Source organism: Nerophis ophidion, linkage group LG03 (assembly GCF_033978795.1).
Source record: "Nerophis ophidion isolate RoL-2023_Sa linkage group LG03, RoL_Noph_v1.0, whole genome shotgun sequence".
Classification (NCBI taxonomy): Eukaryota; Metazoa; Chordata; class Actinopteri; order Syngnathiformes; family Syngnathidae; genus Nerophis; species Nerophis ophidion.
The window spans coordinates 2380937-2395071 of record NC_084613.1 but is presented as its reverse complement, the minus strand read 5'-3'; the positions used below and the strand labels follow the sequence as shown (position 1 = coordinate 2395071).

The 14135-nt window shown below is 40.5% G+C and overlaps 2 protein-coding genes across 7 annotated transcripts in view; both read right to left on the bottom strand.

Annotated features, from left to right (window-relative positions):
* The window catches only part of lgmn (legumain), a 34485-nt gene extending 32049 nt beyond the window's left edge, over window positions 1-2436 (bottom strand). The window contains exons 1-2 of one of the 2 annotated variants that reach the window (XM_061893904.1): window positions 2290-2436; window positions 1861-2018 (exon numbers count right to left, since the gene is read on the bottom strand). In XM_061893904.1, coding sequence (XP_061749888.1) covers window positions 1861-2001 — 141 coding nt within the window. In that variant the 5' untranslated portion in view covers window positions 2002-2018; window positions 2290-2436. The other variant, XM_061893905.1, reaches the window with a different exon arrangement.
* A 3303-nt stretch (window positions 2437-5739) lies between these two features.
* pcnx1 (pecanex 1) overlaps window positions 5740-14135 on the bottom strand; it is a 112669-nt gene continuing 104273 nt past the window's right edge. For all 5 annotated transcript variants that reach the window (XM_061893899.1, XM_061893900.1, XM_061893901.1 and 2 more), the window contains 3 exons: window positions 12655-13118; window positions 12444-12584; window positions 5740-6015 (listed from right to left, as the gene is read on the bottom strand). In XM_061893899.1, the coding sequence (XP_061749883.1) occupies window positions 5875-6015; window positions 12444-12584; window positions 12655-13118 (746 nt within the window). In that variant the 3' untranslated portion in view covers window positions 5740-5874. The remainder of the gene's footprint in view (window positions 6016-12443; window positions 12585-12654; window positions 13119-14135) is intronic.

Here is a 14135-nt window from a genome sequence, read left to right as displayed (position 1 = left end):
CTTTTGAATTCATTATTGGGCTTTGCGTATACAATGCAGTTAATCGCGATTAATCAGAGAAAAAGTGCGATTAACTTCGATTAAACATTTTAATCGTTGCCCAGCCCTAGAAATGATATGAAATTGCGTGATGTATTTATACTGTAAGTGTGTTCATGTTCCAAATAAACTCAAACGCCAGCTCGTCACAGGGCCAGAAAAAAAAAATAGTCGGAGATCTTAAACTAAGTAAAAGGATTTCCATGAGGAATATTAAAGGCCTACTGAAAGCCACTACTAGCCACCACGCAGTCTGATAGTTTATATATCAATGATGAAATATTAACATTGCAACACATGACAATACGGCCGCTTTAGTTTACTAAATTGCAATTTTAAATTTCCCGCGAAATGTCCTGTTGAAAACGTCGCGGAATGATGAGGCGTGACGTTATTGGTTGTAGCGGACATTTATCCCAGCACCACTCACGGCTAAGTCGTCCGATTTAATCGCATAATCACACAGTATTCTGGACATCTGTGTTGCTGAGTCTTTTGCAATTTGTTCAATTAATAATGGAGACGTCAAAGAAGAAAGCTGTAGGTGGAAAGCGGTGTATTGCAGCTGCCTTTAGCAACACAAACACAGCCGGTGTTTCTTTGTTTGTTGTGAAGCTTTAATATGGAACAGAGCGGTCAAGCGAACACGTTTCTCTACCACATGTCAACTGGCAGGTTTCGGTGAGAAAATTGTGGTAATAAGTCGGCTCTTACCGTAAAACATGCGCGGAGCTTGTGTCGTTCTTCCTGCAGCTGTCATAGAGGCAGCTGCGACTTTCTTGTGAATTATATTTATATAGCGCTTTTCTCAAGTGACTCAAAGCACTTTACATAGTGAAACCCAATATCTAAGTTATATTTAAAGCAGTGTGGGTGGCACCGGGAGCAGGTGGGTAAAGTGTCTTGCCCAAGGACACAACGGCAGTAACTAGGATGGCAAAAGCGGGAATCGAACCTGCAACTCTCGAGTTGCTGGCACGGCCACTCTACCAACCGAGCTATGCCGCCCCTCTTGGCTCCTCCATGGCTTCCATCAGAGACACTGGCGGTCACCACACCCCTCCGACTTTCAGGTATGACTTTATAATCTCACTAAAACACCAGTAACACAATAAACAGATTTTCTGGAATTATCCTAGTAAATGTGTCTAATAACATCTGAATCGCTCCCACTGCAGTCGCCTTTTTTTTTTTTCCTTTCTAGTCCTTCACTCTCACTTTCCTCATCCACGAATCTTTCATCCTCGCTCAAATTAATGGGGAAATCGTCGCTTTCTCGGTCCGGATCGCTCTCGCTGCTGGTGGCCATGATTGTAAACAATGTTCAGATGTGAGGATTTGATTGATTGATTGATACTTTTATTAGTAGATTGCACAGTACAGTACATATTCCGTACAATTGACCACTAAATGGTAACACCCCATTAAGTTTTTCAACTTGTTTAAGTCGGGGTCCACGTTAATCAATTCATGGTAAGCTCCACAACCCGTGACGTCACGCGCACATCGTCTGCTACTTCCGGTACAGGCAAGGCTTTTTTATTAGCGACCAAAAGTTGCGAACTTTATCGTCAATGTTCTCTATTAAATCCTTTCAGCAAAAATATGGCAATATGGCGAAATTATCAAGTATGACACATAGAATGGACCTGCTATCCCCGTTTGAATAAGAACATCTCATTTCAGTAGGCCTTTAACTTTTACAGCCCTAATGAGGACCGCAGTGTTGCTCATGAACACGATGACGTCACTAGTGGTCCTCACCTGATGTCTGTAGTCGTACTAAGAAGCAGAACCACAAACAATCACGACTCTCCTCACCTGATGTCTGTAGTTGTACCAAGAAGCAGAACCAGCAACGATGACGACCCACTTCTTGCCTTCCTCATCTTCCTGGGCGGGAAACGACTTGGCCAAAGTCAGCAAGAGTCCCAGCAGGACCGCGCGGAGCACGTGACCCATTTCCTCCTCTTCTGGATCTACATTACAGTACATATAGATTACATAACAACTATATATGACTTGACGTGTCGGTATCTGGCCACCATGATGTGAGGAGGAGGAGAAAAACAACAAAGATGAGGTGCAGATAAATAAACACAGTCACGTGACACACCTGCTAGCCACATGCTAGGCTAACACACTAGCAGCAGAGAAAGCTGCATTTAAAGCTCACAAGGCTGTTCAAATCAACTTAAGCGAGACGCCAATGAGGTTAAAAAAACAAAAAACAACATAGGTTTGTATTACCTGTGTTTGGCGGGGAAGCGCGGAGAGTTGAAGTTACTGAAGTGTCCGGCTGAAAGTGGGCATTATTTATAGGCGACGTCTGGGAAAAAGTATGGAATGTCAGAGCGGCAGCCAATCAGAGCGCGGGGGCGGGACCTAGTGGGAGTGCACTCTCAGACAAACTTGACCGTGATTGACAGGCGAAAGTTAATCAGCTCTTTTTTTTTATTTCTTTTATTTATCTCCTTCATTAATGTGCATCTTTGATCGATAGACAATTTTATATTTACACAGCAATGCCTGAGAAGGAGCAGGATGAAGAAAAATATATTTTGCTGCCCCCTTCAACATAATACGTCAGGGGTGTCCAAACTTTTTCCACAGAGGGCTGCACACGGAAAAATGTAAACATGCGGGGCCGTTTTGATAGTTTTCATTTTCAAACCATAACAAAATATATATATTTTTTTAAATCCTTGGGGCTCCTGGGGAGCATAGAGGGTCTCAGTCACTAAAATGTTAAAAATAAGTCAAATTATTATTTTTTTTAATTTAATGCTTACAGTAAATCTCTATATCAACTTGATCCATCCATCCATTTCCTACCGCTTATTCCCCTTTGGGGTCGCGGGTGGCGCTGGCGCCTATGTCAGCTACAATCGGGCGGAAGGCGGCGTACACCCTGGACAAGTCACCCCCTCACCGCAGGGCCAACACAGATAGACATAGACAACATTCACAACTTGAGTTTGATATAAAGTAAAACAAATAAGGTTTTATGCCTTTTCTGTCAAAGACAACTTTGTTTTTTATAGTAAAAATTAAATATGCAATATTTAGATAGATAGATAGATGGATAAGACTTATTGATTCCTTCAGGAGAGTTCCTTTATTTAGCAATTAAAGCCCTAAAAGATCAATAATGTAGGACACCATTGATTTTAATTATTTAATATTTTTGAACAATCACAGTGCAAAGTTCAATAAAATACTACTAAATATAAATCTATGTTAGAAATTATTGATTTATTTAAGTCTCCAATTCAAATCAAATAAAAAAAAATACACTATGAAAACTTTTGGGTGAGAAATGTTCCATATTTTGTGTTGTCCTTAGCCAAAATAGCTTTATATTGAAAAATATCTCTGAAGTTAATCTAAAGATATACAGTTTGAAAAAAATATATATATAATCAAAATGGCCCCACATGTTTTGATTTTCAGTTCCAAAAGTTAAAACAACCATGCATTTTTTAAAAAAAAGCTTCTCTTTATCAAGTCAAATGTTTTCTTTGCAATGTGTGCCAAAATGCAACCATCTGTTCTTTAAATATCTTTTTTTTTGTGTGAAAATTACACCTAAAAGAACATTTTTTTCTGTTAAGCGGAAACATTAACTTAATGACTAATTAGGCTCACAGATGGAAGTTGTCCTATCCAGTCTTTTAAATACAGTTGAATATCCGGGGAAAAAAACAATAACCAAGCAACATAAACAATCACAAGGAGGAAAAAATGTCTGCAATAAATCAAACTTTTATTTCTCTCAATATAGAAAAGGAATTAAGTTAAATAGTTAAAGAAGCCATTAAAAAAAAGTCTGCATCTCATTTACAACCGCTGGTCCTCACTCAATACATTAAACTTTGTCTCAAAAGCAGAAGGGAGGAAAAATATTGTAATAAAGTGTAAATAACATGTTCACAGTAATAAATATCCAAAGCAAAATATTTTATACATCGACATATTCATATATATTTGTGTAAATATATATATGGATCTAATCATATACAGTAAAAAGTTATTTTCAAGTTCAGCAAAGAGTCAAAAAAAAAAAAAAAGATGATTGCATTTCTTAAATGTTCATTTCCAAGGCATCAGTAACCATGGCCATTGATGATAATAACAATATGAATAATAAATAAGAGTGTGATATTACTGTATGTTGTGATTGTATCGTGCATCACTGTAAAATAAGAAGAGAAAACATAGTGCAAGTTCTTTTTGTCTCATTTTAAACGCGACGCTGAAATGTGGAGTGGAAGGACGTCCGTGAAACTGTCATGAAAGCAGCCAGAAATAATTCAAAAAAAATATGTCCAAAGTGTATGAATCTGCAACACGTCACAAAGCCGGTGTCTGGTTTTTTGGCAAATGATTCCAGGACCGAGACGGATAAATGTGTGCACGTGCTCCTGTGACTCGGGAGGATGCATAGAAATGAAAGTAACCAAAGCATCATGCAGCATTTTGGCAAAGCAAGGCAGATCCTGTGGGAGGAGGATCCATGAAGGATGCTGAGGACAGTCCTGACGTCCTTTTTCCCCCTCGTCCTTTTTGCCCCTCGTCCTTTTTCCCTCGTCCTTTTCCCCCCTCGTCCTTTTTCCCCCGTCGTCCTTTTTCCCCCCTCGTCCTTTTTCCCAGTCGTCCTTTTTCCCCCTCGTCCTTTTTCCCAGTCGTCCTTTTTCCCCCCTCGTCCTTTTTCCCCCTCGTCCTTTTTCCCCCCTCGTCCTTTTTCCCAGTCGTCCTTTTTCCCCTCGTCCTTTTTCCCAGTCGTCCTTTTTCCCAGTCGTCCTTTTTCCCCCTCGTCCTTTTTCCCTCGTCCTTTTTCCCCCTCGTCTTTTTTCCCCCTCGTCCTTTTTCCCCCTCGTCTTTTTTCCCCCTCGTCCTTTTTCCCCCTCGTCCTTTTTCCCCCTCGTCCTTTTCCCCGTCGTCCTTTTTCCCCCTCGTCCTTTTTCCCCCTCGTCCTTTTTCCCCCTCGTCCTTTTTCCCCCTCGTCCTTTTCCCCCGCCGTCCTTTTTCCCCCTCGTCCTTTTTCCCCCTCGTCCTTTTTGCCCGCCGTCCTTTTTCCCCCTCGTCCTTTTTCCCCCTCGTCCTTTTTGCCCGCCGTCCTTTTTCCCCGTCGTCCTTTTTCCCCTCGTCCTTTTTCCCCGTCGTCCTTTTTCCCCGTCGTCCTTTTTCCCCTCGTCCTTTTTCCCCCTCGTCCTTTTCCCCCTCGTCCTTTTTCCCCTCGTCCTTTTTCCCCCTCGTCCTTTTTCCCCGTCGTCCTTTTTCCCCTCGTCCTTTTTCCCCTCGTCCTTTTCCCCCCTCGTCCTTTTGCCCCTCGTCCTTTTTCCCCGTCGTCCTTTTTCCCCCTCGTCCTTTTTCCCCGTCGTCCTTTTCCCCCCTCGTCCTTTTCCCCCCTCGTCCTTTTTCCCCACGTCCTTTTCCCCCTCGTCCTTTTTCCCCTCGTCCTTTTCCCCCCTCGTCCTTTTCCCCCCTCGTCCTTTTGCCCCTCGTCCTTTTTCCCCGTCGTCCTTTTTCCCCCTCGTCCTTTTCCCCCCTCGTCCTTTTCCCCCCTCGTCCTTTTTCCCCACGTCCTTTTCCCCCTCGTCTTTTTCCCCCCTCGTCTTTTTCCCCCCTCGTCCTTTTCCCCCCTCGTCCTTTTTCCCCACGTCCTTTTTCCCCTCGTCCTTTTTCCCCCTCGTCCTTTTTCCCCCTCGTCCTTTTTCCCCCTCGTCCTTTTTCCCCTCGTCCTTTTTCCCCCTCGTCCTTTTTTCCTGTCCATGCGGAGGTACGCCTGGCCTGGTTCTGTGCTTGTCACTGGACATGTTTCTTTTCTTGACCTCAAACCTCCGCTCCCAACTCAATGACCCCGGTCTCCACAACGGGCACGAGCTTATCGTCCACCTGTACCAGCAGGATGGTCTTGTCCGTATGGGAGCGGCTGGCTGGGTCTCGGCTACAAGGCACCCAGCGGTGAATCACCTGCAGGGGGCCACAAATGAAAGGGATGACATCAATTCCATTTCAAAATGAAAGCTGTAAGCAGCGATGGACGGGACTGCTTTGGCTGCTGCCCCCGCGACCCAAGCCAGGATGGATTATTACACAGAGAAAAAGTTGTACATCAGTCTCATAGTAATAACAGTTGGAAAGTGGCTTGGGCATTTTAGAAGGACGCCTTGGTGCCGCCTTTTTGAGACTAAGCTGTTTGAAAGCAAGAGCTACTTCTTGGGTACTGATTCATGCCAAGGGCTACCAGTTTGATACACACTTCAATAAATTGCCAGAAATAGCCAATTTGCTCAATTTACCTTTAATAAATAAATGTATATATACTGTATATAAAAAATGGGTATTTCTGTCTGTCATTCCTTCTTTTTACGGAAGGTTTTTTGTAGAGAATAAATGATGGAAAAAAAAAACACTTAATTGAACAGTTTAAAAGAGGAGAAAACAGGAAAAAAATTAAAATTTAATTTTGAAACATAGTTTATCTTCAATTTCGAGTCTCTAAAATTCAAAATTCAACCGAAAAAAAGAAGAGAAAAACTAGCTAATTCGAATCTTTTTGAAAAAATTAAAAAAAGAATTTATGGAACATCGTAAGCAATTTTTCCTGATTAAGATTAATTTTAGAATTTTGATGACATGTTTTAAATAGGTTAAAATCCAATCTGCACTTTGTTAGAATATATAACAAATTGGACCAAGTTATATTTCTAACAAAGACAAATCATTATTTCTTCTAGATTTTCCAGAACAAAAATTTTAAAAGACATTCAAAAGACTTTGAAATAAGATTTAAATTTGATTCTACAGATTTTCTAGATTTGCTAGAATAATTGTTTTTAATTTTAATCATAATAAGATGGAAAAAATATTTCACAAATATTCTTTTTCAAAAAAACAGAAGCTAAAATGAAGAATTAAATTAAAATGTATTTATTATTCTTTACAATAAATAAAAAAATACTTGAACATTGATTTAAATTGTCAGGAAAGAAGAGGAAGGAATTTAAAAGGTAAAAAGGTATATGTGTTTAAAAATCCTTAAGTCATTTTTAAAGTTGTATTTTTTCTCTAAAATTGTCTTTCTCAAAGTTATAAGAAGCAAAGTAAAAAAATAAATGAATTTATTTAAACAAGTAAAGACCAAGTCTTTAAAATATTTTCTTGGATTTTCAAATTCTATTTGAGTTTTGTCTCTCTTAAAATTAAAAATGTCGAGCAAAGCGAGACCAGCTTGCTAGTAAATAAATACAATTTAAAAACTAGAGGCAGCTCACTGGTAAGTGCTGCTATTTGAGCTATTTTTAGAACAGGCCAGCGGGCGACTCATCTGGTCCTCACGGGCGACCTGGTGCCCGCGGGCACCGTGTTGGTGACCCCTGCTCTAATGCATGGTGAATGTAATGCAGTTGTTGTATTGAAGTGGGAATAGCAAACTTCCTGTTGATTGTAGTTGGGGGCGGTCAGTGTATGAAATATAGGTCTCAGTGAGACCTACATTAAAGTTTTTGTTTCATGTGTGGATGACAGTCCTACAGTGAGTGAGAAGCAGTTTTGTCTGAGCAGGAAGCTGCCATTTTGTGACAGAAGTAGCACAACAGCAGCAGCGCACTGGTTCCTTGCAGGCTCATAAAATCCAAACCGGGGTAGTAATTAAAACTCTTTCATCAACTTATATCAAGAAAGGGTTCAATCTCTCTTCTGTTCTTATTTGAAGCCGAAACGAGAAACGGCCTCAGAGGAGATAATGTTTGAAAAAAAGCAAAATTTTTTTTGCCAACTTTTGGATTGAAGTGGGGCTTCACGGTGGTAGAGGGGTTAGTGCGTCTGCCTCACAATACGAAGGTCCTGCAGTCCTGGGTTCAAATCCAGGCTCGGAATCTTTCTGTGTGGAGTTTGCATGTTCTCCCCGTGAATGCGTGGGTTCCCTCCGGGTACTCCGGCTTCCTCCCACTTCCAAAAACATGCACCTGGGGATAGGTTGATTGGCAACACTAAATTGGCCCTAGTGTGTGAATGTGAGTGTGAATGTTGTCTGTCTATCTTTGTTGGCCCTGTGATAAGGTGGCGACTTGTCCAGGGTGTACCCCGCCTTCCGCCTGATTGTAGCTGAGATAGGCGCCAGCGCCCCCTGCGACCCCGAAAGGGAATAAGCGGTAGAAAATGGATGGGATGGATGGATTGAAGTGGGAATAGCAAACTTCATGTTGATTTTAGCTGGGGGGTGTCAGTGTATGAAATATAGGTCTAACTGAGACCTACATGGTGGTTTTGGTTTCATGTTTCTACGACATTCCTACTGGAAGTTAGAGACAGTTTTGTCTGTGTTTTCTTCCTAGGGGGCGCTAGAGCGCAATTTTGAGTTTTGGGGGTTGTTTTTTTGATTAGATCGCAATTTTTGCCAGTCCTGATGTGTGTGTGTCAAATTTGGTGAGTTTTGAAGCATGTTAAGGGGGTTAAATTACAGCTCAAAGAGGCGGCGGAATAATAATAATAATAAAGAACTTAGAAATTCATCCGGGTCCTCTGCCCCAAAGGGACATCGGTCCCTATAAAACAACATCCAGTCAAATTCATATGTCGGCTGTATTGCATGAGAAGTAGGTCAGTGAGGTTGTTAGACTGCAGGTCACCAGCAACAAACATCATGAGAGCAGAGTTCAGCGTGACTTTGCCAAAAAGTGATTGCTGGTCCAAAACTCACACTTGCAGCAGAACATTCCAGTCTGATCAAGCTAACCTGATACATGACTCATTAAAGGAATACGGCTCTAGTTAAAAATGAGTCAACGTTCTTCTTTCCAAGCATTGTTGCAAGTTTGTGGAAAGTACAACAAAAGCTGGTGATGCGCTTTTTGCTGACCTGTGGCACAGGTTCAAACACTTCAAAACAACTGAACTTTTTTTGTGTCACAATACAAGAACTAAACAACTTGTAAAGAGCTGCATTTGATGGTAAATTATGTCCAAAAAATGGCCGTATTGTAGTGACATATTGTTGCCAAACCTCTTTTTTCCTCTTTTCGTACCTAATCACAAACTGTACTTTCAAAAGTACTTGTTTTTTTTACTTCTGACCACATAATAGTATGTCATTACTTGTTGTTAGAATAATTATGTATAAGTTATCACACAACTCTTATCCTTAAAGGCTGTTGCTATAGTTATTATCAATTGTGCTGAAGTTGTACTTTTCTATCTGTGCAAAGGGACAACTTGCAGTCTTGTATTGCGAGTCGTCTCGTATCAGTGTTTGTGTCCAGACCCGGCCTGCTGACTGCCAAGGGCGAACATCGAGTACCGTGACCCAGACAAAGCAGAGACAGGGCGATATCACGAGTGTCAGCACATTTCCATTTCAGAATAATCATATATTGTGTCTACCTGGGGCTGCTGAAGTTAGCCCCCATCCTTCAGAAGCAGCCTCAGTGATGTAACCAGCGACCTCCCAAATAAATAGAGGAGCACGTAGGACAGGACCTTAGAGTGTGGTGGGAGATTGTAACTGAGTGTGCAGCCCAATACGTCTCTCCTCATTGAGCAAAATTGAACTCTGTCTCTGCATGATTCCTTGCTTCTTGTCTGTTTAATAGATGTCATCAGTGCTTGAACCTGACACTTGTGAGGGAATTACAAGTTGTACAAGGTGGGTGTTGTTATGCATAAATAGTAGTATGCCATTACTTGTGAGAGAATTACAAGTTGAATTAAAGCGGCAAGCAGCGATGGACGGGACCGCTTTGGCTGCTGCCCCCGCGACCCAAGCCCAGATAAGCAGTAGAAGATGGATGGATGGATTATTACACAGAGAAAAAGTTGTACACATGTGTTATACATCAGTCTCATAGTAATAACAGTTGTAAAGTGGCTTGGGCATTTTATAAGGACGCCTTGGTGCCGCCATTTTGAGACTCTAATGCATGGTGAATGTAATCCAGTTGTTGTATTGAAGTGGGAATAGCAAAGTTTCTGTTGATTTTAGTTGGGGGCGGTCAGTGTATGAAATATAGGTCTCAGTGAGACCTACATTGAGGTTTTTGTTTCATGTGTGTATGACAGTCCTACAGATTTGTCTGAGCAGAAAGCCACCATTTTGTGACAACAGCAGCAGCGCAATGGTTTTTGCAGGCTCATAAAATCCAAACCGGGGTAGTAATTAAAACTCTTTCTTTACCTTTTAATCAGAAGGGTTCAATCTCTCTTCTGTGATTATTTGAAGCCGAAACTTAAAACAGCCTCAGAAGAGATAATGTTGGAAAAAAAGCGACAATTTTTAGCCAACTTTTGTATTGAAGTGGGAATAGCAAACTTCCTGTAAATTTTAGCCGGGGGGTCTCAGTGGATGAAATATAGGTCTAACTGAGACCTACATAGTGATTTTCTGTTTCATGTTTCTACAACATTCCTACTGGAAGGTACAGAAAGTTTTGTCTGTGTTTTCTTCCTAGGGTGCGCTAGAGCGCAATTTTGAGTTTTGGGGTTTGGTTTTTTTGATTAGATGGCAATTTTCGCCAGTCCTGATGTGTGGTGAGTTTTGAAGCATGTTAAGGGGGTCAAATTACAGCTCAAAGAGGCAGCGGTATAATAAAGAATAATAATAAAATCTTACAAATTTAATAGGGTCCTCTGTCCCAAAGGGACATTCAGTCCCTAATAATAATAATAATAATAATATAATAATAATAAAACCTTAGAAATTCAATAGGATCCTCTGTCCCAAAGGGACATTAAGTCCCTAATAATAATAATAATAATAATAATAAAACCTTAGAAATTCAATATGGTCCCAAAGGGACATTCGGTCCCCAATAATAAAAATAATAATATAATAATAAAACCTTAGAAATTCAATAGGGTCCTCTGTCCCAAAGGGACATTCGGTCCCTAATAATAATAATAAAACCTTAGAAATTCAATAGGGTCCTCTGTCCCAAAGGGACATTCGGTCCCTAATAATAATAATAAAACCTTAGAAATTCAATAGGGTCCTCTGTCCCAAAGGGACATTCGGTCCCTAATAATAATAATAAAACCTTAGAAATTCAATAGGGTCCTCTGTCCCAAAGGGAAATTCGGGCCCTAATAATAATAATAATAATAATAATATAATAGTAATAATACCTTAGAAATTCAATAGGGTCCTCTGTCCCAAAGGGACATTCGGTCCCTAATAATAATAATAATAATAATAATAATAAAACCTTAGAAATTCAATACGGTCCTCTGTCCCAAAGGGACATTCGGTCCCTAATAATAAAAATAGTAATAATAATACAATAATAATAAAACCTTAGAAATTCAATAGGGTCCTCCGTCCCAAAGGGACATTCGGTCCCCAATAATAATAATAATAATAATAATAATAATAATAAAACCTTAGAAATTCAATAGGGTCCTCCGTCCCGAAGGGACATTCGGTCCCTAATAATAATAATAATAATAATAATAATAAAACCTTAGAAATTCAATAGGGTCCTCTGTCCAAAGGGACATTGGTCCTCATAATAATAATAATAACAATAATACAATAATAATTAAACCTTAGAAATTCAATAGGGTCCTCCGTCCCAAAGGGACATTCGGTCCCCAATAATAATAATAATAATAATAATAATAATAATAAAACCTTAGAAATTCAATAAGGTCCTCTGTCCCAAAGGGACATTCGGTCCCTAATAATAATAATAATACAATAACAATAAAACCTTAGAAATTCGATAGGGTCCTCTGTCCCAAAGGGACATTCGGTCCCCAATAATAATAATAATAATAATAATAATAATAATAATAAAACCTTAGAAATTCAATAGGGTCCTCTGTCCAAAGGGACATTCGGTCCCCAATAATAATAATAATAATAATAATAATAATAAAACCTTAGAAATTCAATAGGGTCCTCTGTCCAAAGGGACATTGGTCCTCATAATAATAATAATAACAATAATACAATAATAATTAAACCTTAGAAATTCAATAGGGTCCTCCGTCCCAAAGGGACATTCGGTCCCCAATAATAATAATAATAATAATAATAATAATAAAACCTTAGAAATTCAATAAGGTCCTCTGTCCCAAAGGGACATTCGGTCCCTAATAATAATAATAATACAATAACAATAAAACCTTAGAAATTCAATAGGGTCCTCTGTCCCAAAGGGACATTCGGTCCCCAATAATAATAATAATAATAATAATAATAATAATAATAAAACCTTAGAAATTCAATAGGGTCCTCTGTCCAAAGGGACACCGGTCCCTAATAATAATAATAAAACCTTAGAAATTCAATAGGGTCCTCTGTCCAAAGGGACATCGGTCCCTAACAAGGTGAATATAGTTCTGTATAAATAATGGTACGCCATTACAAGTTGTACTTGTGCCGGTGGTAGGCCAGTACTTACATGTCCTTCCATGCCCTGCAGGGGGCTCCAGTCCCTCCAGCAGGTCCTCCCCGCCCTGAGTCTCACTGTCTCGTCAGGCCACTGGAGTTCTTTGCGTTTGGACACGTTGATGTTCTCCAGCACTTGACTCAGGTCCATAATCTGCACAGCAGCAAAGGGAAAACTGTAGACGAGAGCGGAGGGAGGGCGTGATGTCGCCGGCTCCACACACCTGCACTCTGTAGGAGATGTCGTCCCTCCTCACGGTGGAGACCAGCGGGTTGTGTTGCTGCGGGTGGAGAGGATGATGATGATGATGATGATGCTGCTGGTGCTGGTGGTGCTGCTGCTGGCTGAGGGGATCCGTCACCACGCCACACAAGCCGTCGCTGCCTAGGAGGCCCACCAGCGTGTGGCGCTTGCAAGGTGGGATGCTGTGGCTGGAGAGGGAGGCGGTGGGGCCGGCGGGGTCGGACGTGGAGCCCAGCCGCAGCTGCAGGGAGGTGGGGAGAGTGCGCAAGGAGAGCTGGCTGGTGGAGGAGCGACGACAGGGCTCCAGGCCCGTGGCGGACGTGCGCAGCGAGGAGTGGCGGCTGCTGCTGTAGCGGTACGACGACGACTGGCTGGCCATGGAGGCTCGGGCGGGGGAGTGGCGGACCAGGCTGGACTGGACCGACTGGGAACTCTGGCTGGAGCCTGGAAGACAAGGAGGAGTGTTAGCAGATGTGGAGACCTTCAACAAGGACGGACTTGTCTGCTCTTCTGCTGATGTTAGCTGCTAGCATTAGCGAATAACTTGTCATCAAAGGTTAATGGCTTAACTTGTTTTTACACTTGCTGTGAACATGAGGAGAGGTTTCAAAAGGGCTGAACTACTTTTTACACATCAATGAAAGTAAAAAAATGTTTATGATGGGGTCTCAACTCTAAAGTGGGAATCTTTCATTCCAATTCTCAGGGTGACAATTCAGAATCAATTCAACACTATTATTTGGTATATAAGTGATTAAAAAACCTTTTCAAATCAGGTTACAAAAGCTCCTCTTGGCTGCTGGCGTACGACTTATATGTGCAGTGGTCGCCCGAGACGTCTTTTGTAAAGTGAAGTGATACGTTTTTTTATTTTAATTACAATTTTATTTTATTTACAAATATGACATATTCAATCAATCAATCAATCAATGTTTATTTATATAGCCCTAAATCACAAATGTCTCAAAGGACTGTACAAACCATTACGACTACGAAATCCTCAGAAAAACCCACATAAGGGCAAGGAAAACTCACACCCAGTGGGACGCCAGTGACAATGATGACTATGAGAAACCTTGGAGAGGACCTCAGATGTGGACAACCCCCCCCCCCAGGGGACCGAAAGCAATAATTAATATTGTTAATTAATGTAATAAAATACCTCCCAGCAGCCAACACAAACCCAATCCCAGCTTTACAATACTTAGGATAGAAATTAAAAAAGCAATTGAGAAGACATATAAATAAAATACTTACAATAATACAAGATACATTTTTTTTTTATTGTATGTATATACATACATATATATATATATATATATGTATGTATATATGTGTATATATACACACACACACATATATATATATATATGAGTGTGTGTGTATATATACACATATATACACACATATATATTATTTATTATTATCTAAAATTATTTGTTATTAATGAAAAAATTGTTA